The sequence below is a fragment of the Suillus discolor genome (genome assembly GCF_016758755.1).
Source record: "Suillus discolor strain FC423 chromosome Unknown F5147scaffold_6, whole genome shotgun sequence".
NCBI classification, from domain to species: Eukaryota; Fungi; Basidiomycota; class Agaricomycetes; order Boletales; family Suillaceae; genus Suillus; species Suillus discolor.
In genome coordinates this window covers 513,757-538,950 of record NW_024541253.1, presented here as the reverse complement: position 1 = coordinate 538,950, position 25,194 = coordinate 513,757, and the positions used below count along the sequence as shown (strand labels likewise).

Sequence of the window (25,194 nt, the reverse complement as noted above, 5' to 3'; positions counted from 1 at the left end):
CATTTGTATCCCCTTCCCGGGCCATGTCGTCAACCATGAGTTCAATCAAGGGTCCATCCAGCGCTCAATTCGATGGTTCTAGTTTACGCATCGCCATCGTGCATGCGCGATGGAACAAGACTGTCATTGAATCACTCGTGGCGGGCACAATCAACAAGCTGAAAGCATGCGGGGTTAAGGACTCCAACATCATTGTCCAGTCTGTCCCTGGTAGTTTTGAACTTCCTTTCGCATGCTCGAAGTACGTATCAGCTTTTCCATCTTATACAGCGGCTCAGCTATTCTATAGAGTCATTGCAGGATCTCATGTTCAAGCGGCCACATCGTCTGGTGATCTGCTTGGATTAAACTTCGGTGGTTCCTCGGCGTCACTTCCACCCAACAAGGAACCTTCTGCACCCACTCCAACACTTGCCGACATGCCAAACGCTCCATTTGATGCAGTAGTGGCCATCGGTGTCTTGATAAAGGGCTCTACGATGCACTTTGAGTATATCTGCGACAGCGTTTCTCACGCTCTCATGAGAATCCAGATTGACACAGGTGTCCCTGTGATTTTCGGCGTCCTAACAGCACTCACAGAGGACCAAGCATTAGACCGAGCTGGTCTCGGCAGAGGGGCAGAGAAGGGTCACAATCACGGCGAGGATTGGGGACTTGCAGCAGTGGAAATGGGGACACAGAGCAAACGATGGGCTGAAGGGAAATTTCTCTGATATGGACCATCAGAGGACTGGTGAGCCGCAGATATTGTCATATATCCCGATATATGATCATATATAGAAAATGTTATATTGGAATATAAAGTCATACAAGCTTCTGATGAAACCACTCGGGAAGCCCTCAGGGTCAATGGTAAGACCTGTCGTCATCGTGATAGGCGCACTAGATGAAAGTGGCGCAGTTGAGACGCGGCTTCGCATTCTCCACATTCTTGCGGGTAAACTAGGCGTTCAACCAATCACTGAACTCCCAGCCAACTTCCGAATCATCGTGACCTCTCGCCCGCTTCGCGACATTGAAGTTGAGCTCTCAGGTGCTCAGCATATTCGACGGATGTTCATGGACGACATTTCATCAGCCACCGCAGAGCGCGACATCCGCACTTACGTGTCGAAGGAACTGAAAGGGCATTTGGAGAACAGATAATTCACAACCCTCGCTGAAAAAGCCAGTGGGCTTTTTGAGTGGGCGCGTCTCGCCTACACATACATCAAAGAATCCCCTGGTCTATCTCCGATGGAGTGCTTTAGTCTTGTCACGTCCCATGATCCTGCCGAGTGGGAAAACTTGTTGTATGATATGTATCACGTCATCTTGACAGGAGTTATGCAAAAGGATAAATCTACGTACTCCGCGTCTCAGCACAAACAGCTAGCGAGATTTCGTTCTGTGATGGGACAAATCCTTGGCGCAGCTGAACCCCTCTCTTTGGAGTCCTTGAATGTGATGCGGGACCATTTTCCAGACAAAAGCTAGCATTATGAGGTGCAAGTCATTGTCGAGCATATGGGATCCCTCCTCAGCGGCATCACCGACTCATCCACCCTCATCCGACCCCTTCATACCTCCTTCTGCGATTTCCTTACAGACCGTAAATGCAGTGGAGATTTCTGTGTTGACATGTCCAAGGTACAACGAGACCTTGCTTTCGCATCGCTCCAAGTGATGGAACATCAATTATCCTTCAATGTCTGCGATTTGAAATCATCGTATCTTCCCAACTCCGAAGATCCCGGTCTGCGCGAACGAGTTGAAAAGTGCATCCCGCCACATCTATCCTATGCCTGCCGATTTTGGCCTGTCCACGTGCAAGCAACTGACTTCAATCCAGACCTCGTCAAAGAAATAAAATCATTCTTCGAACATGAACAACTGTTCTTTTGGCTCGAGGCACTCTGCCTTATCAATGCGCTCAGGGGCTCAGTCCCCGTTCTTCCGCTTATTGCCAAGTGGTTGAAGGTGAGCACATGGTTATCGAGTGCAGATAACATGCTCCCTAACACGGAATCGCAATTACAGAGTGAGACCGGGTAGGAAGAAGCCTCGTCCGCTGCAATCGATGTGCAGAGATTTATTGAAGTCTTCGGCGGCATATCAGCATTGCCATTCTCGCCTGTCAACTCTGCACTATCCAAAATGTTTTCTGCATGGTTTCCCGACTCTCTTCGTCTGGCATCTGGACGTGATCTCAACTGGATGGCTACGCAAACTGTGATTACCGGGCACACTGCTGGAGTTAACTCAGTTTCGTTCTCGCCGGATGGGACTCTCATTGCGACTGGATCGCGTGATTGCACTGTGCGCCTGTGGGATATATTAACGGGGCAGCTAGTAGGCGAGCCCTTGCTGGGGCACACTCGCTCAGTTCGCTCAGTTTCATTCTCGCCGGATGGGCCACGCCTCGCGTCTAGCTCGGACGATAGGACTGTGCGGTTGTGGGATGTAGCAATGCAGCCTGTTGGTGAACCCTTATTGGGGCATACTGGGTTGGTTCACTCAGTCACGTTCTCGCCGAACGGAACTCGCATGTTCGACGGATACCCCTATTCGACTGTGGGATGCAGCAACACGGCAGCCAGTTGATAGACCCTTACTGGGGCACACTGGTCGGGTTAGGTCAGTCTCGTTCTCTCCAGATAGGACTCGCATCGCAACTGGTGCTCAGGATAACACTTTCCAGCTATGGGATGGGAGCCTGTCTGTGAGCCCTTGAAGGGGCATACTGACTCGGTACACTCAGTCGTGCTCTCGCCGAACGGAACTCATCGTAACAGGTTCGGCGGATGACACTATTCGACTGGGAGGTATTAAGATACCGCATTACTCCGATTAAAACCCTCTCATAAGGGCATGAATAACTCATTCAGGACGTTTGATTTCAACCTACAAGGTCGTTATCAACTTTTAAAACATGTCAACTCTATCCAATATCCCTGTCACTACCCAACATCTTTCCTGCTGTGTTCATGGATGCGACAAGTCCAGCATGCCTGCGGAACTGGATTGCTCTTCGAAGTTAGACACAGCTCGACGCAACCGGGAGTTCCAGGCGTATTTGGTACGTACGCGGGTTTCCTCGCTTCACCCAGCACTAAGGGTGATTTACCAGATGGGGCTCGATGACGTTGATTTGAACGAAGATGGACAGGACAGGCTGTTCATCGAGTTCACCATCAATACGGTGTACGCAAGTTATGCAGTAGCGCAGTCTCGTGTTCGTCAGTATACCCAACTCTTGGAGCTCCTGAGACGCGAGGAAGTTGAGTGGGCACGGAAAGTGGAGCAAGCGAAGAACATCTTGCCGGACTACAAGCCCAAGTGGGTTTTACAGACGTAGTGACGCTTTCAATCGACGGATATGGAATTGACCAATAAAGAAATTCTGAGTCAGTGTTGTAACTTGTTGTCATTCAGACCGAGCGTAATGCGAAAGGTGCCGGTTCCTGGAGGCACGGAAGGAACCGGCACCAAACGTCCGGCAAGCCCTGTTTCTTCATCCTCTCGACTTCCGCCAATTCGCTGGCAGAATCCAGATCCTCCTTGCTCAGTGCATCCTTTATAACTATGTTTAATGGCCCCTCGGAGTCTAGACATATGTACAAGTCAATACTGTACTTGCTCACCTCATGCTCAATGCTATAGACCTGCTTGACTTGCCGAGCTGACTTTGAAACCGGCCTATGTGACGTTTGCTCGACTTTTGTGGGGTGCCACTGATTATAGCGGAATACCATCAACTCGCCAAGTAATATCGCTTCGAGATGAAGAAAAAAGTGGGCAAAGCTCTTACGTCTGCCGCGCAGGATAGTCATTGTGCAACTTTAGGTACTATTAATGGGAGCGTCTGGTAGTGGAAAGACTTCCATGCGGTCTATGATATTGTAAGATACCACCATCAGCCTCACTTGGACAAGCTCAACGCTCCTCAGCTCCAACAACCCAGCGTCCCTCACCTCACGTCTTGGCGCAACAATTGACGTCGAGCAGAATCATGTCCGCTTCCTGGGCGATCTCATTCTCAATCTTTGGGATTGTGGTGGACAAGATGCATTCATGGATTCATACTTGAGTACGCAACGCTCAGTCATCTTCTCGCACGTCGGGGTCATGATTTATGTCTTCGACGTCGAGTCCCGTGAAATGGAGAAGGATCTAGAGTATTATCGAGATTGCCTGGATGGATTATCGCAGTTCAGCAAGGACGCCAACGTGTTTCTCTTGGTGCACAAAATAGACCTGGTGAGGGATACCGAACGGAATGCGGTCGTGCAACGCAAGGCGGCAGAACTTGAGAAAGCCAGCGGCGAGACATCAGTGAAGGTGTTTGGGACGAGTATCTATGATGAGAGTCTTTACAAAGTATCGTGAACTCCTCTTTTTCTGAGACCGATTCACCACTAAGTTTTGCACAAGGCATGGTCAAATATTGTGAACACGTTAATTCCCAACGCTCGTAACCTCTCGAAACACCTCCGTATCTTCGCTGAAGCTTGCAGTGCGACTGAGGTGATATTATTTGAACGCACCACCTTCCTCGTCATCGCAACGTCTTCGCGAACGGACTCCTCCGATGCTTTCCCCTCCGGCCCTGTTGTCCTTCACGCACTGGATCCAAAGCGATATGAAAGGACTTCAGAACTCATCAAAGCCTTCAAACAGTCATGCTCACGGCTCAGGGAGGAATTCCGCTCGCTTGAAATGGAACTGGCAGAGTTCACTGCTGTGCTTGATGAAATGACCAAAAATACCTACGTGTTGGTTGTAGTCCATGACCCAGTTATCGGTCAGTCGGTTGCTACTAAATGGTCGGCTTCAGCTCACTCACATTCACACATACAGAGACGGCAGCCATTAAGATGAACATCTGTATGGCGCGCAAGAAATTCGAAGAACTTCAGGGAGACAGCCTCATCTCAGAAAAGTGAAGGTCCACATTTGCGGGTTATTATTGATTTCCCTTCGATAATTTACTACATATGCTTAAGTGATGCCTAAATAGGGTGGCACATAAAGAAATAGGTGGCACAGAAATCAGTTTGTTGGTAGCTGCTTTGACCCCCCGCCGTCAAAGGGACTTAGGAGAGAGCTGTAGGGAGAGGCGTCAGGAAATATTGGCCGCCAATAATCACGATCATGAATAGTATCTCAGGTTACCCAAACTATAATACAGTCAGAATGTGATTAAAGGGTTCGAGGCGCGACTCACATGCAATGGCGATGACCAAATAGAGGGTAAGGAGCATGAGACCTTCCATATAATTCGATCTTCCGTCCCTGAAACAGGTGAGTTCAGTTTCGATGGGACTGATATATATGAGGGAAACTGACATGATTAATAGGTTGACAAGGAAGACAGATACAAAAAGAACGATCGTCTGAAAATTCGTCAGATACTTATATGATCATGCGGAATATGCTCTGAACAAACAGACCTCGAAGTTGTGGAAGTGCAACGTCAAAGGTTGACCGACTCTAAACAAAAAAAGTGAGCACGCCTCCCGAGATGCAATACATGATCATACATCCAACCGACGATCACAAGAAGTGGCACTACAAAACAGGCAATTTGCTGTTCCACAGTCAGCACAATCACAAGCTTACTATAAATCTACACTTACAATTGAACTCCCAATGCAGATGGTGATGGTGAGCTCGTATTTATTCTTCATTGCCATCCAGACTGAAGTGACGTGTTCTGCAGCATTGCCCTACAGACGATGTTGAGAGACAGTTGACCAAATACAGCTTGAAACATACCACAATCGGCAACAAGACAACACCGATGAAAACCTTCGGGATGGAATAGCGCACTGCAGTTTCTTCAATGGAGGAAACCACTGACACGATTGAACAATCGGACATTAGACCAAGGGAACAGAGTGGTAGACTTACGATACTCAGCACAAAATGCGATGACCACAGTTACCGATAAAAGTCTTGAGGAATAAGGATAAGTGTTGAATGTAACAAATGATAAAACCAAACTTACGCAACACCGGCAGCGGCTGTTCCCATACGAGGTACTGTTTCCTCCGGTTCCTCATTGTTTGATTCATCCGTAGGCGCAATGAAGAGTTTGGGGTGGGATTTTAACTGAACGCTTGGATGAGTACATTAGGAAAGCAAGAGAAAAAGATTAGAACATGCCTGAAACCAGATGTAGGCACAGTAGACTCCCAGGAGCAACATGGCAGTTCCTCTGGAAATCAAGAGTAGACCCGCAGTAGGACATTCAGAAGCATCGTCGCAATAATTCTCCATTCCAGCTTCTGTGGTACTTGCATAGGCCGCAGGAATAACAAGCGCTATGAAATATTAGCAAAACTTTCAAGTCGGAGAAAATATTCGTACTGATGCACGATAGAGTCATAAGCTTGGCTTGGTCAGTTATCATGGCGACGGATAGGGCAGGTAACTTACGGAGGCAGATCTAAACATCATTGTAATTCAACAAAGGGTTCAAAGGGAAGAAAATCATAGAACGCACGCCTGAGCCCCAGTACCATTGAAAATTCCTTCTTTATGATATAATCCACCTATGCCAAGTGAGCACACTCTCCTTCAGAAACAGAGGCTCCTTACCGGCAAGAAACGAACAACCGAGGACGAGTAGTATGTTTGATAAGATCGATCCAAGCATCTAGGCCAACATCAATATGTCGCAATCAGAGGCCCTATGAAGATACTCACAGATGTCTGGACGATTCGCAGTTGGCCTAGTAACATCGTGAGTTTACAAACAACTATAGGGTGTTGGACAAACCGTTGAGTAAAGCAGCAACGCCGACGATAATTTCTACGGCATTCCCAAAGGATGCATTAAGGAGACCTGACATAGTCTGTCCTAATTTAATAGACAGTTGATCTGTAGCCTCGCCCAGCAACTAAAAACGACAATGTCAGTCTTCCGATAATTTATGATTAGGGGTGGTTATCACCTTAGCCAAGGGAACGATAGCCATAAAGCTGAACAAAAATATAAGGCCAGCATCCCAGTCCAAGTTGTGAGATATGAAGCTCAAGGGTATGAATACGAGTAGGATATTGAACCATGTCCCAAAAAAAAAGAACTTGAAAGATTCTCCCCATGACGGCTCATCCTCGCCTTTCATGAAATTGACAACGCGACGAGTCAAAGAAACATTTCTATGGCCTGAGAAACCGCCGTTCTCGAGTAGCGGTGAGGATTCTGAACTGGTCATGGATGATTGGGTGGAAAGTGTTTCACGTTGTGAATTTGGAATGTTCTGCAAGAAATTACTTATATAAGTGTGCACTGGCCTGTGTTGCACTATTCAAATATATTCATGCCATAAGCAGAGACTTGGCGATGTCAGCATCGTTCTTTTGGAAGCCTTCGGTCGATCCTTTGCCTTTACTTGACTCAGTGGCGGAGCGCTGGCATTGCGCCCCATTGTGTAGTTAGCGCCTGAAGCGATGCAACTCGTTATCAGCTGGTATATGCATGCAGCGCAGGGACGACAGCGACAGTTGCAGATACCCACGATAATTTCGCTCACTTTACCCAACGTGCTCGCAATGCCGTCATCACCAACGAGCAAGGACAAATCGTTTACAAGACAAACATTCCGTTCAGATCGAGTTAACTACTAGTCGGCATCCGCACTACGACCATCAAGAAAATCAAGCCGAATGACGACGTATGATATGCATGACCAGTTCGATGTCTTGGGAGAGATCGAGTGGCACGCATTTACTACTACCTCAAAGTTTCGTTTTTGTGGCAGACCAAGGAGTTCATTCCGAAGAGAGGTCTATCCTGATGGGGTCGGTGAGTAATCCGGGCCGTCATCATAAAATTCTGGTAGAAAGCGCGTCTCCACAGGACCGGATAGCGGCCGTCCCTATCGCTGGGACCTCGAGTCCAAAGTGGTACTAGTTGCGAGTACACTTTCACTTTGTTATGCTCCGTTTCTCGCATGACGACTCGAATTTCACCCTCATTTTCATAGAGCGACTCTCGGAATTATAGGAAGGAACCGTAATGCCATGCTGGAAAGTATCACCTTAAGCGGCTCATATGATACATAGATACCGTCACCATGACGTTCATCTACGTTAAGAAGGTCTGGAAGTGCCTCGAGAAGAGCCGCGGCCTCGGGGGGTGCCGGTGATCCATGAAACGGAGTCGAGGAGCTCAGTGCTGTGTTATGATCGATACCCTTTGTGGTAAGAAGCTTTTCCTACAAGTACTAATACTTACAGTCTGCGGGAAGATGACGAAATCCTGGGCGGCAAGTCTGTTTTGATCTGCACATTCCGGAAGGTGTAGTGTTATGATTAGCTATTTGAATCGATCATTCCTTTAGCCAGCGACGGTGAGTTTGAGCAGTTCCCTCGAACCGCAACTATGTATTACTAGGCTATATGTATGCAGAAGCAGATTAGGTTTCTGACCCCTGAGATTTGAAAAAGGAACGTTCGTTTTCAGAATCTAGAAAGTTTGTCAGCTTCTTTCCATGCCAGAACGGCCGGTCCCGCACGACAATGTGCACACCAGCCCATTACTCACTCATTTGACACATGACTATGTTCGGACCTGATACTTACCAACGATGTTCCATTCGCGGAAAGGTAAGTCCTTACTCTCATGTCGCACAGCTTGACCGCAGCCGCGCTAACGATTTATAATTATGGACGACCGCAGCAACCCTAACTAAGAACTTAGATGTAGGTCTGGGTAACCTGTGCCTTGCTCAATTGTCGTCACCTTCTTGGCTAGTCCCTTTCTAGCATCGCCTTGAGATACCATCACAAGCCATTCGCCTTTAAAGTTCGGGCTCCTGGAGAAGCGTCCGTATGTACACACATTATTTTTCTGAAGACAAGCATCGCCTGCTTATACGTGCGAAGCACTATCACTCGACCAATCTGGAGGCGGTGCGATATCCTCAGTCTCGGCGGTGACAGAGGCTAGATCTCATCCTTTAAAAGGTCAAGGCATGTGCGCAGTCAGCTAAACCACAGACACCCCCACGATTACATTCACTCTCTCGACTGAAGACGTTCGCAAGACCGTCATCACCAACCAGCAAATACAAATGATTTACCATTTGACTGCACTACGACGACGGGGTCATGATCGTTTGCGTGGAACTGAAGTAAAGACTCCAAAGAATTTCATTCCAGCTAGGGGCTGCTCGTCAAGGCAACCTACCACGAGTTTAGGACCATCTTTGTGAATTTTGAAACTTTGGCAAGAAGTACGTTTTTACAGGTCCAGATGGTCGTTTATATCGCCGAGATCTTCAGCGCAAAGTAGTAATTGTTAGTGCACTTCCAGTTCTTCCAGATACTCTGATTCTCACAATTCGATTTTAGCTCTCGCAGAACGAAGGGTTTCAAAATGAGGTCACTCATTATCATAGGGCGTTCTCGTAGGAAAGAAATGCAAAGCCACGCTGGAGGTATCACCTGAGATGGCTCATGATGGAGAGTCACCATCGTGACATTCACATAGGTCGAGAAAATCAGAAGGGAGAAAGAACGGCTACCCGTTCGTGACCTAGGTAGCCCACTACTAATGCAACTTTCAACACTTGACCAATGAACAGTTTTGATTGATCTTCACGCTAAGGTTACAGATCGCATCTAGAGACCAGAGGGCATATACTAACTATGAGCCTGACTATCACTAGTGAATACTACCCCTTTAATCTGGCTTCAGCAAGGAAATTGTAACTCAAGTGAGTTGTCACTAGTCTCAATGAAATGATATGCAATACTAGTAGTTGTACACGAATAAAGTAGGTATCAAAAATACAGGAGCACGCTAATGTCACACCAGATGGAAAAGAAACCGAGTCTAGACAATGTGGTACAGGATATCATTAAGCAGAAACCTGGGAAAGCGACGATATGAATTCTGATAAGCAAACAGACCAGCACAAGAGCTTACCTTTCTGGTTCGTGATGAAGTTGGCTTTGCTTTCGAGGTAGGCTTCTTGGCGGCCTTGGTAGCTGCAGCCTTGGCTGCAACCTAGGGTAAAGTGAGCTTGATCAAACATAAACTCAACTCGTTAGCCTACCTTCTTCTTCTCTGACGTCTTCGCGCTGGATGCCTTTTTAGCAGGTGCAGCTGATTTCGCGGCGGGTTTCTTGGTAGGAGCACCGGCGGTAGCCTTCTTTGGGGCAGGCTTCTTCGGTGCTGCTGCGGTGGCGGCTTTCTTGGTGGCAGCTGGGGCGGTCTTCTGTGAGGCAGGCTTCTTCGCCTTGGATGCGGCGGTGGGCTTCTTCGTGGCAATCTTCTTGGCTGGAGCATCGGACTTCTTGACTGGAGCAGGGGCCTTCTTTGAAGCAGGCTTTGCCGCAGGCTTCACAACTGCCTTCTTTACAGGTACAGGCTTTGAATTCTAAGACATGTGAGTGAGCGCTATAAAACAAGATCGTCATTACTACCACATACCTCATCATCAGATGCCTTCTTTTTAGGTGCGAGTTTGACTTTGCCAGAAGGACCCTTTGGTAAGGCAAAGACGCCCGCCGTGACTCCGGATGCGATAGCACGGTTGAGCTGGTACAAGTTTGTACCAGATACCTCGAGGCGGTAGGTTTCCTCGGCAAACTGCAGGTCATGCAAATATTAGTTTTTACCAAACAGACATGGAATGCATGCCCACCTTCTTAATAGTTGCTCTTGATACGCCACTACGAGCGTCCTCCTTGTGAGCAGTGATGCACGCCTGATGATAAAGTTATTAAACTGTATTGATGCGATTGCACCGACAAACCTTGATGATATCTTTCCAAGAAGGGTGGGAGGCGACCTTTGGAGCAGCTTTTGTGGGAGCCTTCTTGGATGCAGGTTTCTTTGCCGCTGTCTTCTTGGTTTTGGAAGAAGAGGCAGGAAGAGTCTCAATAGGGGGTGGAGAAGCTGAAGTGTTGGAGGACATTGCTACTGTTGAGTGCGATCTAAGTAAAACAGATGTGTGACGATGAAATGCAAAATCCGCAAAATTTGGGCGTGGAGGGGACAAAAGATGGAGTAGGCAATCAAGTCAAGTTATCCACATTTATACCCAAAACGCGTTCAGTCACGTGTGGGCGCGTCTGCCTGTTTGTTGATAAACAAAACGCGTTCCGAAACCTTATTAAAATGGGAAATTCAGCACTGCCACAGGCTGCCACAAGTAGCGGAATCAAAATCAGGAACAGCCATTGTACTCGCGCCTCCCAGGCCGATCCCATCATATAGCGTCATGCAGTAAAAACATGAGGTTGCCTTGCAACATCCAGCCAACATAATATAACACTCTCGATCACGAGATAGCTTCAGGTAAATATATCATACTTCGAAAGTAATTTTAAATGTCAAAACAATACAGAGATCTCAGGTAGTTCAACGACCCAGTACTTGATAGAAAAAACAAACAATACATACATGAATGAATTTTGACATGAAATCGGGATATGTTTGTCACAGACGCCAACTTGTCACTATCGCCGGCTTTGGAAAATTCTCCACATTCCAAGTATAAAGTTCTGACGTCAGGCCGACTTTCACACAACTCCATGTTCCTGAGCAACCAGGCTGACATTTGTTGTTTCAGATGATACGTACAACTGGACTCAGACCAGGGCAACTGACAGTAGATAGCGTACGATAAGATAGGGCATAGAATGAGATGGACGTAATGTTTCGTTAGAAGTAAAACTCGTAGGTAAGCATGAGTGGCACGTCGCGGAGGTACATCCAAGAGGTAAAAACAGCAAGATGAACGAAAAACAAACTGGAACATGAGACAAAAAGCAGAGAAGAAAAACCGTGTTTCTGAGGAGACATCAAGACGTTAGCCATGATTCGCCAGAAAGAGCCTGAAATCTAACAATATGACCATACCAGGTGAGCAATAGTGACATAAGTATTGAATCCGATCCTACCATGAATAACATGCGTCACTTGCGAGAAGTCTTCCGGGCCCTCTGCTTCGAAGCTGTGGCCCTCGTAGTCCTCTTCGCGGAGATTGCTCCCCGCCTGATCTTTGATGGAGTTGACCTTCCTGTGGCAGTCTGAGCAACCACCACGTGTCAAAGATTAACACTCGTATTGATATTAGTAATTGTGCGTATACCTTCTTAGCTGTTCCTTGTGCAGTAGCGGTCTTTCTTTCGACCGTCCTGCGAGTGGAGGAACCAGTCGTCCTAGCTTTCTTTGCAGCGGAGTGATATTTATTTTCAGCAGTTCTTGACTTTGGCGGTGTGGCGGGCACGGTGGTAGCCGCCGGCTTCGCGGCACGAGACGTCTTCTTCGCCGCGGTTTTAGTAGCTGCCTTGATTGGGATGACGTGACTTTCTTTGGCAGCGGTGGAACGTTTTGAACCTGGCTTTGCGTTCTGCCAAATGAGTGGCCAGTTGAAGTAAAGTGGCAACTGGTGGCAAGAAAGAGACCAGCGTGACACACCTCTTTGGCCGCCTCAGTCTGCCTCCGACTGGGAGGGGCAAGTTTAACTTTCCCGGAAGGACCTATATGGAATCGCGTAAAAATAATAAAGGCTCCGTGATAAATGGAGGCTCGCCTTTCGGCAGGACAAAGGTCCCTTTATCGGCGCCATGATGGATTGCTCGGTTAAGCTGGCTGGACGCTAAAGGATTTATTTCGAGATGGTACTTTGAGTCGATGAACTACAGAACATCAGACGTAACTATGCAGGAGGCTATAACAGTGATCGTGTGCTTACTTTCTTAATCGCTGGACGCGATACGCCGTGGCGGGTTCCATCGGGTGTCGTGGTGATACATTCCTGTGGACAGGGGTTATTTTCACACAACACAGATAAGCGTACATCATCCAAGATAGATTTGTGCAGTATTTAGAATGACGGTGACCCACGGTAATCATGTCAATCCAAGGGGGATGGGTCGTAGAATGGCGCGACTTTGGAACTGTCGCTTCCCGGGTAGATTTAGCACTAGGCCTAGGCTCGGCGGCCTTGGTCGAGAACTTCTTCGTAGTAGCGCACATTGCGACAAGGGGCGAACACAAAATTAGACTGTGACTGAGTATAGTGCTTAAGAAAGACACGCAGGTGGGGGGGAAGGGATGGTTGAAGAGGGGGAGATCCGAAGGATATGATATGCGTCACGTGAGGATCAATGTGCACGGACGAGGTGCACTGACCCGCTTCAGACATGCCCCGTGGCGGAATATCGACAATATGATATTCGTCCTGTCGCAAGAACATTCTTGCACAAGACCCAAGAAACGTGGACTTGGTAAAGCGGTCCGAGTCACCTACAGTGAGGGATCGATAGATAGATAACGCGTAGTCGGGAGAAAGTTTTACTTGGTGAATAGAATCATCATTTGGGGCAAACTTGAAGTTGAAGATATACGCAGTGCATCGTTGAATCTGCAGCTTGGGCAGCGATTCTCATCATGAATGCAGCTAAGCAATGGCCCAAGCATGTGCATGACTCGGACCTACTAGTCGTAGCATTAGCTGCTTAACTAACTGGTTGATCGATTGATCACTCGGTATGCGCTCAAGTTATAAGTAGCTAGCTTGTAAACGTGAGAATCCGAGATTTGTAATGAGGAAGGACCAGTGTTGAAACAAAGTGATTGATGATGCCAGCAGCATAGCGTAAGTAGTATACGTACGTCGCTGACACGTCGACTTGCAAACACCTCTCTTACAGCTCTCTTCCATCTCAATTTATTCCGGTCACTATGACCATTTCAGACTACCTGGTCACAGACGACCTCACCGTTCTTCTCGGCTTCATCGGGGTGTCTGTATTTCTCCTCCAGAACCTCTACAAACCACAGCCTCTCGTCCATCCAATTCTCCTAGGTCGGCAAAGTGATGCCGGGCGTGTGAGGAATCCAGGCGAGAGTGCGGTTTACCGCAACTATGGGACGGGGCTTATGGGCAGGGTTCGTAGACTTGGGTACTTTGCGTTAGGCATTCGTTGAACCTCTCACAGTTCCCTGTTCGACCTGACAAAGACGTGAATGTTGTGACTGATTTCGTGAAACCTGAATTTGATGCACCGCGTACTCTCTGGTCTACGAAAGTACGTTCGACTGCCTTTTCGTAGATAGTGAACGGACAGCTCATTGCGTTGTATTCACATTCAGATCACAAATACTCAGCTGAAAGCGCGAGTCTCAGCTTTTGGCTCGGGAATCGCTAAGCTTGTCTCAGAGGATTCAATTGTCTTGATATTGCTTAATGATTGCATCGGTGCGCTTCATCCCGTTTGGCGCATTTTGAGAATAATTCAAATCGGTGTGCATTCTAGAGTTCATTATCACTGACCTCGCACTCTCGGAGCAGTCCATTGCTTCCATTACTCTGAGCTCCCCCAAGTTACTCGCTCGAGTCCTTGAGATGCACCCGCCCAACGCCATCGTCACAGACAAGACTTTTCTGCCGTACGTTCTTAAGGCCACTAGTGATGCACACGAGCGCAATCACACGCTTATTGTGGTTGACTGGTCTCAACCTTCGGAGATCCCTATACACTCCTGGAATAATATTGAATCTGAGGGCAAGGTACCTCAAGCCCCCAAAAATGCTCCTCGTATGTCTCTGCATTTCTACGCATACGTTGTCTTGATTACTGTTTAGAGCCCGGTAGCGCATACACTGTCTCATTCTTCGAGACTCCATCGGGTGGGGTGCAGTGTGTGCAGCTCTCGCATGAGAACTTCACTTCCGGAGTGACCGCGATCAAGGCACTCTTCCCCTCGGCCATTAATATTTCTACTCTAGACACCATAGTCTCTAGTCATTCCCTGAGCACTCCATACGGACGTGCCATTGCTTACGCAGCTCTTTTCGAGGGCGCTAGTTTCGCGACTCTACCTTCGACAGGTATCTTCCATGATGGCGGTACGTTTGAACTGGAGTCTATACATCTCAAAATCTGAGGACATATGTACAGATGCACCGGCTCTAGATGTAGCCGACGTCCTCTCTGCAACTAAGTTCCCGATACCTTCTCCTACAGTCCTCTTCCTCAAGCCCGAACATGTCCAATCGCTTACATCTTCGGTGATAGATCGTGCGAAGAAGTCTTTCCTGTTCCCCCTGGCATGGCGGCACAAATTTGCTAGCCTTACAGAAGGATTCGTTACCAAGGACAGTCTATGGGACCGTACTGTCTTCGGTAGCGCGCGGGAAGATGTACTTGGGAAAATGGCTGACACAGTGAAGGCGGTTGTGATCAGTGGCGGTGTGTTTTGTTCCATTCCTGACGAGAGTAGATATTTATCCAATTATAGGACTTTTACCGTCTGACGCGCTGGTGCCTGCTCGCTTGGCGCTCTCCATCCCATTGATTAACACATATACGCATGGCTCTGCCACTGGTCCTCTCTTCGCTACCCATGCATTTGATCTGCAGATGCTCTCTTCCTCATCTCCAGCTACCGAACCTGCACATGTTGGGGCACCAAGTGTCAATGTTGAGGCAAAACTGATCAGTGTCAAAGACAACGTAGTCGAACAGGGTGCAGACCCCATTGGCGAAATCCTGGTTCGAGGACCATCAGTTGGTAACATGCTATCGGCTGATGGAGAGGCTGGCGAGAAAAATGCTTGGGTGCATACGGGAGGGACAGCACGCGTGATGACGAATGGTGCGTTCAAAGTTCTTGGCTCTATGTGAAATTATTGTTGTAGAATTAGTTTGTTGCTCGTTTTGATATCTATACAGTGCTGTCGTGCAATTCCACCAATGTACCCATACTTATATACTTTCCCACTAAAGTGCTGATTCCGATCCTTCACCGCCAGGACCATAACATAAGGTGATCAGGTGCGAGCTGCGCAGCATCATAATGCCGCCTTCACCACGATTATGTCTGCGCTTCCAAAGTCTCCCGAGTCCCGTTCTACGAACAGAGTTTTTACTTGGCAAGGCATACCGGGGTGTCGTTTGCTTCCTCAGTCGCGCACCAAGGAATGACTTAAGCCTCTTTGACACTCCACTGACGTCTTTATATTAATCTAACTGGAGCCGACTGCCCCGATACCGCGGCTGCTATCGAATTCAGTCATGATACACATGATGCACATCCGGCTCCAACGTGTTAGCGTAGTAGGAAGTGCTACAAGCCTTACTACGTGAGTGTGGAACCACCTGATCACCCGGTGTTTTTATATATGGGACAAGGTCCCAATGTGGAGCAGGAGCAGTGATGTCATGTAATGATCATTCTCCAGCTGGTTCTATACGTCATTTGGCCAGAGTTTATATAAAGCACGAAGCCAAAGACAGGTAGAATCCAATATCTTTCAATCCAACTTACTTGCAAGTGGATCATACCTCAAATAATATTGATTATTCATCATGGTATTTTATTTCTGACTGCTTTTGTCCAGACAAGGTCTAATATCGTTTGTTATACAGGGCTCAATCATCTCAGCTATTGGCGGTGGAATCAGCGCCATCATATTTGCCATTGCAGATGTTTTAATGATCATCGTTGGGGCTGTCACGACTGTATGTCTATCGCTTACTTGGTAATAAGCGTCGCTGATTAGCGCCATTCTGCAGGTTATTGTCACAATATTTGACGTCATTCTCGATATCTTGTGTTGTAGATGCTGCGGCTCACGTCGCTCAGGCAGACGCACAGGTCGACGTGGGCGCAACAGTGGGCGCAGCGGCGCATATTAGGAGAACGCTAGATGTTGTTGCATTTTACCCTGGGTCTGCAAAAGCTATTTGCATACACGCTTGACTGTGTTCCTGTTATTAATCTATCCATCTGTCCTAATTCTCATGCTATGTTGACGAGTTTCGTAGTTAGCCTATAGTTACAAGCAGTTGACTATATCACATACTCAGTCCGTTGGCACTTTGTTTGAAATTTGAGGTCTTGGGTGAACATTCAAATGGTGAGGACAGAGAGCGATTCCGGAAGTGTCACTGATGAATACAGTCTGACTGTCGAACAGGCAAAGCCTGTGAGAACTGAATCAAGATCTCCTCAGTCACAGTGGTGATCAGTAGCCCGTCTGCCTTGATTCCGTACTATACGCAATGGCAGTCTCTTCATCGAGCTGGTAGTACGGTCCGCGACCACGGCCCCGATCGCCGTGCGAGACGCTCTGTGAGAAACCTTCTCCCTTGCAGTAGACCAATATGATCCGGGTCGAATGCAAAAGCTTCTGGGCTTGTAAGGCACAGTAGCAGGGAGTGTTTTACAGGGGAGCCTGGCTGGCATGTCGGTTCGAGAGAGAGGGAGAGGCTGCAGAAGTGTAGTAAACAACTGTCAATCACATACAATTATAATTCAGACTGTCATGTCATGCTTCAAGGTCTACTATGGGCAGTTCTTCATCTAAAGCAGCCCGTAAGCTACCCAAGGAAAAACCATCATGGGCAGGTTCTCGCACACCCTTGAAACCGGACAGTGCTCAAGAAATACGACGTCCAAGACCACTCGCGTTTGAAAATAAGACTGATGGTGCGTATGCCGGAGCTGTTCGCGTCACTTATGCTTATGACCTGTTCAAACGTTGTACTAGCGATCGAGGCCGATGCAAAAGACCCGCAGTTTATGTTCAAGCTAAACCAGCTAGGCCCTGTGCGCGTCGACCACCACATGCGGTCCGTCCGACCAGTGCGTGACCCCTTCAGTACCGAGTACCGCGCTTACTAGGGTATTGTATTGGTTCCCTCACAGGCAGACTATGTTCAGCAGATGCATCGTTCTCGACTTCAGTCTGAAATGGAGGCTTCTCCGTCACATTCCACTCGAAATCGCTTACTGGCCTCATCGCTGAGCGAATTATTGGAGTCCCGGAAAACAGTCAAATCTCAAGCAGAACTTCAGGCCTTAGCAGAGCAGTATCATATCGACATTACCAAGCTGGACGAGCTCGCGAAGTTTGTCAACACACCCTCCATTGACGAAAGCACCATGGTAAAGAGCACCAACCAGGAAGGGGAGGAAACTCTGACAATGATGGTGAGTCCGTCAGTGTCCTACTAAGAGTACGAGTGAAATTATTGTATTCAGGCTCGCTGGGTCGACCCCAAACTTGAAACGTGATGGAGGTTGATGATCTTTCGATTATTCTTAGTCGTGCCACACTTTCTCTGATAACACAAGTCCCGTAGTACTTACTTACAAAATAGAGATGTCAAAATGACAGAAAAAATTACAATACAAATGGTGCCGGTGAATAGTCTTACATGCTAGAAAAAAACGTGATGAGCGTTCGCCTGCGTCGACTCGGTGGGGCAGTATGGACATTTGACACGTCTGAAACCATCACGAGTCAAGAAAACCAGAACTCGAGGGGCACAAAGACATACCCGTTGGACTTGCATAGTTTTTGCAAACTTTCCTTCGTTATGACGTGCCCACATGTCATCATCATCGGGGGGTTCTGCTCAGTAGATTGTTCCTTGGATACTGGGCAAGCAAAAATGGAATGATAACGGTTCTCTGGTGCGAGCTGAATTTCAATCTGGAGATGTAATGAGACAAAATTGGTTTCAACAAAGGAAAGAGTACGGACAGGCAGCTCGTCGCTCTGACTCCATTCACTCTTGCGCTCTTTCATTACCGTCCGAGCTTTCTCAATTCTGGCCAGGGCGCCTCCACCACCAATATCACCTATGACTCTCAGTGGTACCTGTCGACTCATGCCAAGATTCGTACAGTATTCCTTGGCGAAAAGTGGCTCGAGGTCTGTATGCACCGAGTCTGAAGCCAAGTCGGCGTACGGTGACCGCTGGAGGCGTTCCTTCGGGAGATACAAAACGGAAGTCATGAGTCTCTGAAACTCTGTTGCATGCTCTGGATAGAAGCTGCGCAATGTAGCATTTGCGTACGATATGGCAGGGCCAGCATCTAGTGGTTCTGCCAAGAGGAGACGGATGAATTGAGAACGGTGCAGATAAAACTCCAGCGGCGACGATCGTTTCCGGAGAAAATCGCGGTTCTTCAGCGACCACCTAGAAGCAGTACACATCAGAAAGGGTAATGTCGGAGCCATGAAACGTGGCGCACTCCAATGCAGGCCCTATATCCTGTCTCTTTAATGCCAATACTATGCGGTGCAAGTCCTGGAACTTGGTTCGCTGCTCAGGTTCGATGACCAACTTGCACTCCTGCGAACGATTTCAGCTAAATCTCAGACACCCCGACATTTGCTTACTTGAATGAATGTTTCCGCTGTTGAAAACTGCCCGGTGCGCAAGAAATGCAGGGCGATAGTTCTTTCAAGAGCCGCTTGTGCATCTTTCGACATGAATAGAGGATCATATGTCGGAAGGGGTTGAGTGAATTTCTGTGCCGTGTGAGCTCATGTTCGCGGATGTGGAGGATTAGCAGAACATGCAGACCTTATCCAGAGCCCTCCCAAGTCTTGCGATTCCGTTGTATATCTCCTTCTGCTTCTCGTCTATTTCCTTCTTCTTTGCTTCGACGGTTTGTGCTAGAAGGATATAGGTATCCTCTGTAACGCTCCCTGCATTGATGCGATCCTTTACTTCTCGGAGAGATTGAAGAAGAGATTCCAAAGAGTTCTCGATTGATGGTGTTTTCCCTTTAGCTCTCTCTGTGAGCCTTTCGAGCTTCGACAGTTCTTTAAGTGGCCCGTCCATGAAAGTGCTGGCGCTAGGCTGCGTAAGGAGGTTATCGAAATGCTGATTTACAAAAATGGTAATTTAATTAGTCACAGCAATGTGGATATACTTCGTCACGCGCCGGTTCTGTCACACCAATAATGCCTCGATTTCTCGTCGGTGATGAACTGGGCAACATAAAATCGGTGGGGTACAACCCAACTTCGCAAGAGGAATCAAAAACAACCTTGAAAATTCTTCATGATGGTACTGTCACTGGCAGAACTAAAGGCATCCAAAAACTCGCGCTGAACGCGGGGGAGAAGACATTGGTGCGTCCAGACAGCCCCTCGCATTAGTAAAGCATCTAATGCTGAGGGAAAGCTATCAGCTGCCCATGCTAATGGAGCGGTTTCAATTTTTTCTTTGAATGAAGACGATCAACTTGAGTTACTTCAAGAATGGAAGGAAACTCGAATCAAAAGCGATCAGTCTTTCATCGGTCTTGCTGCTTCGGGCAGGTGAGTTCTTGCATTAAAGTCACTTGCTTGATGGTTCTGAAGCGGCAAAGCTCTGTATTCTCCTGTACTACCAATGGCGCCCTGCTGATGTCGACTTTGAAGGACGATAATAGTGGTGTTAGCCATAATCTTGCTGCCTTACCGTCTCGACTATGCGACTGGCGTCTCTCACATGACCAACGAACATTTGCATACGGAGGCGACGAGGTAGAAGTATCTCTCTGGGATACAGAGCGTGCATTTGCCCGTCCGTCTGAAAGTTCAGCAAAAGGTGCACCAGTTAACGGTAGCAAAAAACGGAAACAAAGCGATACCCTCTTTCCTGGGGAAGTTTGGCGCGCCAAAAATGTCCCAAATGATTTTCTCGGACTGCGGCAGCCCGTTCACAATACATGTTTAACCTACCTCTCGCCATCAACATCTACGAGCCAACAGCATCTTCTTGCAGGCACACGTCTCGGTGATATGCGTCGTTACGATACTCGTGCTGGGCGGCGACCTGTCGCTGTGTTTAAGGGAGTAGGGAAGGTTGGTGGCGTAAAAACAGTAGAGAAGGGATTCTCAGAACAGTCAGTGTTTCTTTGATCGACCCTCTGATCGGCTTTACTAATCACTGCATGATCAGTGAGGCCTTCATCTCAGACAATGGCTCAAATGTGTACGCGGTTGATTTACGGAATGGGAGTATCTCATATGGGTACAAAGGTCTGTTCTCCTGATTGCGTTTCTTACAAATTCTCGTCGACTAATTTTTTTTTGGGGGGGTATTTAGGCCTATCGGGCACTGCCATCTCACTGGCTGCATCCCCAACCTACTTAGCTTCAGCATCGATAGATCGATATATACGCATACACAGCGTTGTCCAACTTCCTGATAAAGTTGGGCAGCACCTTGACAAGAAGGGCACGGTTTTGGAGCGCGTTTTCATGACGACGGTACCGACGGTTGTTGTTTGGGATCAAGAGCAAGATACTGTTCCCGTAAATGAGGATGAACAAGAAGGAGAGGATGTATGGGAAGGTATGAAAAATGCTGAAGAGGGTGATGAAAAGGCTTGAGTGGTCTGCTTATTTTTCACAGTCCCACGTCTCATTCAGGAAGTTATTGCTGCATATTATTCTGCATTATCTTAATGCTTTACTTTCGTCGATAAGCAAGGTCCCTTGAAAGATGAAGCGACATTTTTCATCACACCTTGTATATCAGGCGATCCAAAGTATTAAAATTAATAATACATCCCTGCATTATCACCCCAGGAAGTGGCCCACTCGGTTGCTAACTCATCATATCTCCCAGCAAATGAGCTCCCGGCGTCCGTATAAACGTACTCCAAAGCCCCATCGTCGCTTGTTTCACACAGTCGGAACCAATTGCGCGCCAGGGTCTTTGTGCGTGGTGCGTCAAGTTGGCAATGCATAATGGGAAGCTGATCAATAAGTTCTTCCACAGGGTGAAACACTGCTGCTTATATGCGCTGTTCGAAGAGTGCACGTCATCATCTGTGTCGTACAACTGCATGAACATGACTTCATGCGCGTGTCCCAGAAACATGGAAGTGAAGTACTCTGTTGGACCTCGTGTGGCACCTCAAATTTGGCTCGCAGCAAAGGCCTTCATTGGCTCGTTGACAATCCGCCCGCGTACCCCGACACCCGAGCTCGAAAGTCCCTCTCAATCTGGACATGAAGACCACCACAACCTGACAATAGAAGATCTCGCCCCCCACTTTGGTGTCGGGTGAGTGGAAGAGGTTGCCGACGACCTCTTTGGCAGCGGTTGGGTCGATGGAGAGTCGAGACGAGTCCTTCTGCAAAGAAATTGCTGGTGACCTGCGATACCAGGTAGGGAAGCGGTTCTGCGCGGGTATCAAATAGGCTGTGATTGTATTAAGCTTCTATTTCGCACAGTAAAGGAGGCAGGCTCCGTAAATTATGGTGGGTCCTCTAGCTCGTCCGCGTAGTGCTCGGCATAGCTGGGATCACGAGATACTTGCGTGCATTGAACCCGAAATGAGCGTATGTCTGTAGTAGGAACTCAACGTCATGCCGGCTTGCGGTAAGAACACTGAAAATGATGGATCATAAAAAACGTTAGCCTAATACATTTCTGTAACGCTCGACAAAAGCTGTCGTCGATACGTCGACGATAGCAACCGATGATTAGAATCATCACTCACTCTAGTTACTTATATTCATTTGTTCTCTCACTTTCCATAGCATTCTATCCCTACAGTATATAAACCGACGTATATCTACTTGTAGGGCAGTTGATCTTTTTCCCCCAAATATAACTTTAGTTTGGACAGTTACTCTGCTCGAGCCTTAAGTCTATTCAACATTTCGACTCTCACGTGTGAACGTTCTATAAACGCCACATATTTTTAACTGCCATAAATCTAAAACCTATTCACCCTTCCCACTACAGTCATCGTCTAGGAGGCTTGATCACCCTCCGAAGCTTTGACTCTTGTTAAACACACAAACCAATTATATTCAATCGATATCGCAAAAAGAACATGATGCCTACTGCTACTAGTGCTGCCGCGGTCTGGTCCAGAACCACGGTCCGAACCGGACTTTTGGTCCGGTTCTCTGTGGTTCGGTCCATGGTTCCCTCACCAGCCAGAACCGGACCGGAAAGCGGTTCTGGGTTCTGGACCTTCACTAGTGGTCCGGTTCTGGTTCGACTTTCCCGAACCTTCCCGAACCGTTCCTTGACCTTCGAATTCCCTCGACTTCGACACCAACCACGACGACGTCGGTGTCCATGTCGACATCAAAACACCGTCTTCGAGATTTGCATTATTTGTTAATCAGGCTACTGTTACGTCGACTGTAGGTCGGCGTGTGCGAACTAGGATAGGTCTTCTCAGCGACGACTCGAGTGAGTCTACTGAAGCTGAGCGTGGTCTAGCCTTGACGGAACGTCAAGGATTCCTCCGGCGATCTCGGTAAGACGGCGCTCGTCGAGATGCAGGGCTAGCGGATACGTGCTAAGTCGTATGGGGGCGACTTAGAAGTGCGGTCTCACACAAGGAAGCTGGTAAGCTTAGATGAGCAAGTTCTGGGGATGAACCTAGTAGATTAAAGTAAAGTCTAAGTACAATAATCTGTGTCTACTTATAGGGAAGTACTACAAGTATTCTAGCTCAGTCTGTAATCAATAGTATATCGTGAATCTATGATAGCCAGACATGAGGTGTAGATAAGTACATGAGGCTTAACCTCTGATCAAGCATGCTGTGCCAAGGGCAGCTGCGCATAGGTACAGGAAGCGCCAAGCGCTCCGGGTCTTCATACATGAGGCGCCAAGGGCGCTCCGGATCTTCATGAAGCGACATGCTGTATACATGCGCTGATCTAGGGTGTCCATGAGGCGTACAGCCTCCATGGATCAGGTACAAGGCCGTCTAGGCCAGGGGCGGGGTTATAGCGCCAGGGGGCGGGGTCATAGCGGTCCAGACCGCTGTCTTTCTAGGTGCAGGCGGCGCACCGCCGCACGGGGAGTCTAGCAGAGCGGGGGCAGGCGTAGGGAGAGCTGGGGCTCTAGTAGGTGTTACAGATCCCTGTAACAGCTACTGTTAGCCTTTTTGAAGGTAAGTACTAATCAATTTATTCTCAAGACTCTGACATATGTTTACCTATATCACAGATATCTACTTGTTCTAGTCTATATGCTTCCTGGATAGTCATGATCCTCCCAAGGAGCCAGAGGCCACGTCATCAACAACGAAAGCTTCGATTCGTTATGGTGCTTCCTGGATGCGTGACGCTATCATGGAACGTCAAGCTACAGACCATCGCACGTGCGATCCTCATCAAGAGCTCTCTGCATACCTTACTTCACCATTGGAGGAGACTGATGATGTTGTGGCATGGTGGGGTGTAAGTCAGCCCTCAAATTCATTGTTCCCCGCTTACATTCTTGATTAGTTACATTCGCTGCAGTACCCAACACTAGCTTGTGTTGCACGTGATTACCTGCCCATTCAAGGCAGTTCCGTTCCCTCTGAACGCGCTTTCTCCAGCGTGGGCATCACATCAACTCTGCGCCGCAACGCACTCGCATCATCCACTTTCTCCGCGCTACAATTGATGAAGGCAGCCTATAAGAATGGACATGTGTCAGCAGCAGTAGAGGCAGAAGGGTATGCAGTTGGTATGCAGTTAGACTAGCTACCCAATGTCATGTAGATGTCTTGTGAATGTTTTTTCCGTTGCTTGAAAAATTTTCGGTTCGGTTTGCGTTCGGACCAGACAAGAACCGGACTGGACCATTGAGAACCGTTCTCAATGGTCTGGTTCTGGGTTCGACAATTTTAAAGAACCGAACCATGGTTCGGTTCTTGGTTCTTGTCAAGGACCCTCTGAACTGGACTGAACCGGACCACGGCAGCACTAACTGCTACTAGTGCAATAGATGATGCCTCTCCTCCCTCTCCGACTAGGTTGCTGAGTGCGAGTGATGATGCACGCACAGCTGGACACGGGTCCGAGCGTGCTGAGCCTCGGGGCAGCGTGACTGCCCCTAGAGAAGAAGGGATAGGCATGGAGCCTCCCTTAAAAACCGGTCCTCGAGACCAGGATGGAGTGGACGAAGATCCCATCCAGGTGACGAGCGCTGTAACCAGCCCCACCCAAATAAGAGCCCCGTTGCCTGACAACGGAGGAGCCAACAACGCCCATTCCACTCAAAGTGATGAGAGCCTTGGTGCTCTAGTAAACGAGATACCCACTGGTGTCCCCGTAATAAATTGGCTACACACATTCATGTCGCCTGATAGTAATAATATCCCGCGCCTGCAAGCAGTCTTTGATTGGTCAGAGTTGACCGATGACGAAGAACTGGGGGACATACCAGAATTCCCAGCAACTAAACCTACTAGCCCTACGCCTAGTGAGAATAAACCTGAGATTAATGAAGGAAATGACCAACCTAAACTCAGCAAACTCACGAGTCACTTGCGTGACTGGACTGAATTTGATGAAGAGATGGCTGAACTCAACCGACCAAGGACCGATGAGTCTGATGAATCCCTCCGCAGACTATGGGATGACGACAACCGAGGCAGATCCATCAGGTTCCAGAACTTCGCTCTAAAAGGCTTCCGGAAGG

At 48.1% G+C, this 25,194-nt stretch overlaps 10 protein-coding genes across 10 annotated transcripts; 6 read left to right on the top strand and 4 right to left on the bottom strand.

The window, feature by feature from the left end:
- Positions 1-31: 31 nt before the first annotated feature.
- On the top strand, positions 32-925 carry F5147DRAFT_751052 (6,7-dimethyl-8-ribityllumazine synthase). The gene is made up of 2 exons (XM_041440179.1): positions 32-241; positions 290-925. The coding sequence occupies exons 1-2, from the start codon at positions 36-38 to the stop codon at positions 714-716; spliced, it is 633 nt and encodes a 210-aa protein (XP_041297628.1). The 5' UTR covers positions 32-35; the 3' UTR covers positions 717-925.
- A 2,469-nt stretch (positions 926-3,394) lies between these two features.
- F5147DRAFT_673260 (Gtr1/RagA G protein conserved region-domain-containing protein) lies at positions 3,395-5,371 on the top strand. The gene is made up of 8 exons (XM_041435720.1): positions 3,395-3,776; positions 3,829-3,884; positions 3,933-4,362; positions 4,417-4,786; positions 4,843-4,944; positions 5,003-5,162; positions 5,210-5,276; positions 5,331-5,371. The coding sequence occupies exons 1-5, from the start codon at positions 3,765-3,767 to the stop codon at positions 4,926-4,928; spliced, it is 954 nt and encodes a 317-aa protein (XP_041297627.1). The 5' UTR covers positions 3,395-3,764; the 3' UTR covers positions 4,929-4,944; positions 5,003-5,162; positions 5,210-5,276; positions 5,331-5,371.
- Positions 5,123-7,274, bottom strand: F5147DRAFT_605175 (Sodium/calcium exchanger protein-domain-containing protein). Its single transcript, XM_041432319.1, has 17 exons — positions 6,942-7,274; positions 6,767-6,887; positions 6,694-6,719; positions 6,586-6,643; positions 6,491-6,539; positions 6,424-6,433; positions 6,355-6,376; positions 6,151-6,308; positions 5,993-6,096; positions 5,896-5,939; positions 5,761-5,840; positions 5,622-5,711; positions 5,526-5,572; positions 5,436-5,475; positions 5,332-5,378; positions 5,210-5,277; positions 5,123-5,162 (listed from the first exon to the last, which is right to left on the bottom strand). The coding sequence occupies exons 1-17, from the start codon at positions 7,203-7,205 to the stop codon at positions 5,149-5,151; spliced, it is 1,242 nt and encodes a 413-aa protein (XP_041297626.1). The 5' UTR covers positions 7,206-7,274; the 3' UTR covers positions 5,123-5,148.
- Positions 7,275-9,563: 2,289 nt separating this feature from the next.
- Positions 9,564-11,001, bottom strand: F5147DRAFT_673247 (uncharacterized protein). Its single transcript, XM_041435719.1, has 6 exons — positions 10,755-11,001; positions 10,644-10,706; positions 10,430-10,588; positions 10,053-10,376; positions 9,923-10,003; positions 9,564-9,866 (listed from the first exon to the last, which is right to left on the bottom strand). The coding sequence occupies exons 1-6, from the start codon at positions 10,914-10,916 to the stop codon at positions 9,855-9,857; spliced, it is 801 nt and encodes a 266-aa protein (XP_041297625.1). The 5' UTR covers positions 10,917-11,001; the 3' UTR covers positions 9,564-9,854.
- Positions 11,002-11,536: 535 nt separating this feature from the next.
- Positions 11,537-13,089, bottom strand: F5147DRAFT_347348 (uncharacterized protein). Its single transcript, XM_041429317.1, has 6 exons — positions 12,854-13,089; positions 12,702-12,764; positions 12,540-12,645; positions 12,425-12,486; positions 12,096-12,356; positions 11,537-12,033 (listed from the first exon to the last, which is right to left on the bottom strand). Exons 1-6 carry the CDS (start codon positions 12,983-12,985, stop codon positions 11,920-11,922), a joined length of 738 nt encoding a protein of 245 aa, XP_041297624.1. The 5' UTR covers positions 12,986-13,089; the 3' UTR covers positions 11,537-11,919.
- Positions 13,090-13,597: 508 nt separating this feature from the next.
- On the top strand, positions 13,598-15,966 carry F5147DRAFT_673234 (uncharacterized protein). The gene is made up of 7 exons (XM_041435718.1): positions 13,598-13,900; positions 13,951-14,040; positions 14,105-14,210; positions 14,269-14,550; positions 14,598-14,861; positions 14,914-15,204; positions 15,254-15,966. Exons 1-7 carry the CDS (start codon positions 13,694-13,696, stop codon positions 15,637-15,639), a joined length of 1,626 nt encoding a protein of 541 aa, XP_041297623.1. The 5' UTR covers positions 13,598-13,693; the 3' UTR covers positions 15,640-15,966.
- Positions 15,967-16,105: 139 nt separating this feature from the next.
- Positions 16,106-16,848, top strand: F5147DRAFT_673228 (uncharacterized protein). Its single transcript, XM_041435717.1, has 4 exons — positions 16,106-16,326; positions 16,384-16,476; positions 16,531-16,765; positions 16,825-16,848. Exons 1-3 carry the CDS (start codon positions 16,324-16,326, stop codon positions 16,651-16,653), a joined length of 219 nt encoding a protein of 72 aa, XP_041297622.1. The 5' UTR covers positions 16,106-16,323; the 3' UTR covers positions 16,654-16,765; positions 16,825-16,848.
- Positions 16,849-17,273: 425 nt separating this feature from the next.
- F5147DRAFT_673226 (uncharacterized protein) lies at positions 17,274-18,132 on the top strand. Its single transcript, XM_041435716.1, has 3 exons — positions 17,274-17,446; positions 17,508-17,602; positions 17,666-18,132. Exons 1-3 carry the CDS (start codon positions 17,305-17,307, stop codon positions 17,972-17,974), a joined length of 546 nt encoding a protein of 181 aa, XP_041297621.1. The 5' UTR covers positions 17,274-17,304; the 3' UTR covers positions 17,975-18,132.
- On the bottom strand, positions 18,026-19,639 carry F5147DRAFT_673223 (CTLH/CRA C-terminal to lish motif domain-containing protein). Its single transcript, XM_041435715.1, has 7 exons — positions 19,336-19,639; positions 19,149-19,280; positions 19,001-19,101; positions 18,507-18,945; positions 18,301-18,455; positions 18,110-18,247; positions 18,026-18,048 (listed from the first exon to the last, which is right to left on the bottom strand). The coding sequence occupies exons 1-6, from the start codon at positions 19,594-19,596 to the stop codon at positions 18,181-18,183; spliced, it is 1,155 nt and encodes a 384-aa protein (XP_041297620.1). The 5' UTR covers positions 19,597-19,639; the 3' UTR covers positions 18,026-18,048; positions 18,110-18,180.
- A 79-nt stretch (positions 19,640-19,718) lies between these two features.
- On the top strand, positions 19,719-21,373 carry F5147DRAFT_605160 (uncharacterized protein; the record flags this gene model as incomplete). Its single annotated transcript, XM_041432318.1, has 5 exons — positions 19,719-19,889; positions 19,942-20,078; positions 20,129-20,647; positions 20,704-20,783; positions 20,851-21,373. 5 exons carry the CDS (start codon positions 19,719-19,721, stop codon positions 21,135-21,137), a joined length of 1,194 nt encoding a protein of 397 aa, XP_041297619.1. The 3' UTR covers positions 21,138-21,373.
- Between the last annotated feature and the right edge of the window lie 3,821 nt (positions 21,374-25,194).

What these genes read in the sequence shown, in the direction of transcription:
- F5147DRAFT_751052 (XM_041440179.1), top strand. Translation starts at nt 36, where the DNA reads ATGAGTTCAATCAAGGGTCCATCCAGCGCTCAATTCGATGGTTCTAGT. An exon ending in CTTCCTTTCGCATGCTCGAA is followed by an intron (nt 242 to 289) that starts GTACGTATCAGC and finishes GCTATTCTATAG; the next exon opens with AGTCATTGCAGGATCTCATG.
- F5147DRAFT_673260 (XM_041435720.1), top strand. An exon ending in TCCATGCGGTCTATGATATT is followed by an intron (nt 3,885 to 3,932) that starts GTAAGATACCAC and finishes AACGCTCCTCAG; the next exon opens with CTCCAACAACCCAGCGTCCC. An exon ending in AGTCCATGACCCAGTTATCG is followed by an intron (nt 4,787 to 4,842) that starts GTCAGTCGGTTG and finishes TCACACATACAG; the next exon opens with AGACGGCAGCCATTAAGATG.
- F5147DRAFT_605175 (XM_041432319.1), bottom strand. Translation starts at nt 7,205, where the DNA reads ATGACCAGTTCAGAATCCTCACCGCTACTCGAGAACGGCGGTTTCTCA. An exon ending in CTATCGTTCCCTTGGCTAAG is followed by an intron (nt 6,888 to 6,941) that starts GTGATAACCACC and finishes TGTCGTTTTTAG; the next exon opens with TTGCTGGGCGAGGCTACAGA. An exon ending in CGGTTGTTCGTTTCTTGCCG is followed by an intron (nt 6,540 to 6,585) that starts GTAAGGAGCCTC and finishes CACTTGGCATAG; the next exon opens with GTGGATTATATCATAAAGAA.
- F5147DRAFT_673247 (XM_041435719.1), bottom strand. Translation starts at nt 10,916, where the DNA reads ATGTCCTCCAACACTTCAGCTTCTCCACCCCCTATTGAGACTCTTCCT. An exon ending in AGAAGGCATCTGATGATGAG is followed by an intron (nt 10,377 to 10,429) that starts GTATGTGGTAGT and finishes CACATGTCTTAG; the next exon opens with AATTCAAAGCCTGTACCTGT. An exon ending in AGACGTCAGAGAAGAAGAAG is followed by an intron (nt 10,004 to 10,052) that starts GTAGGCTAACGA and finishes ACTTTACCCTAG; the next exon opens with GTTGCAGCCAAGGCTGCAGC.
- F5147DRAFT_347348 (XM_041429317.1), bottom strand. Translation starts at nt 12,985, where the DNA reads ATGTGCGCTACTACGAAGAAGTTCTCGACCAAGGCCGCCGAGCCTAGG. An exon ending in CTTGGATTGACATGATTACC is followed by an intron (nt 12,765 to 12,853) that starts GTGGGTCACCGT and finishes CCCTGTCCACAG; the next exon opens with GAATGTATCACCACGACACC. An exon ending in AGACTGAGGCGGCCAAAGAG is followed by an intron (nt 12,357 to 12,424) that starts GTGTGTCACGCT and finishes CTCATTTGGCAG; the next exon opens with AACGCAAAGCCAGGTTCAAA.
- F5147DRAFT_673234 (XM_041435718.1), top strand. Translation starts at nt 13,694, where the DNA reads ATGACCATTTCAGACTACCTGGTCACAGACGACCTCACCGTTCTTCTC. An exon ending in GGACGGGGCTTATGGGCAGG is followed by an intron (nt 13,901 to 13,950) that starts GTTCGTAGACTT and finishes AACCTCTCACAG; the next exon opens with TTCCCTGTTCGACCTGACAA. An exon ending in AGGTATCTTCCATGATGGCG is followed by an intron (nt 14,862 to 14,913) that starts GTACGTTTGAAC and finishes ACATATGTACAG; the next exon opens with ATGCACCGGCTCTAGATGTA.
- F5147DRAFT_673228 (XM_041435717.1), top strand. An exon ending in TCGTTGGGGCTGTCACGACT is followed by an intron (nt 16,477 to 16,530) that starts GTATGTCTATCG and finishes GCCATTCTGCAG; the next exon opens with GTTATTGTCACAATATTTGA.
- F5147DRAFT_673226 (XM_041435716.1), top strand. Translation starts at nt 17,305, where the DNA reads ATGGGCAGTTCTTCATCTAAAGCAGCCCGTAAGCTACCCAAGGAAAAA. An exon ending in GTTTGAAAATAAGACTGATG is followed by an intron (nt 17,447 to 17,507) that starts GTGCGTATGCCG and finishes ACGTTGTACTAG; the next exon opens with CGATCGAGGCCGATGCAAAA. An exon ending in ACATGCGGTCCGTCCGACCA is followed by an intron (nt 17,603 to 17,665) that starts GTGCGTGACCCC and finishes GTTCCCTCACAG; the next exon opens with GCAGACTATGTTCAGCAGAT.
- F5147DRAFT_673223 (XM_041435715.1), bottom strand. Translation starts at nt 19,596, where the DNA reads ATGGACGGGCCACTTAAAGAACTGTCGAAGCTCGAAAGGCTCACAGAG. An exon ending in TTGGGAGGGCTCTGGATAAG is followed by an intron (nt 19,281 to 19,335) that starts GTCTGCATGTTC and finishes CACACGGCACAG; the next exon opens with AAATTCACTCAACCCCTTCC. An exon ending in AAACTATGCAAGTCCAACGG is followed by an intron (nt 18,248 to 18,300) that starts GTATGTCTTTGT and finishes TGATGGTTTCAG; the next exon opens with ACGTGTCAAATGTCCATACT.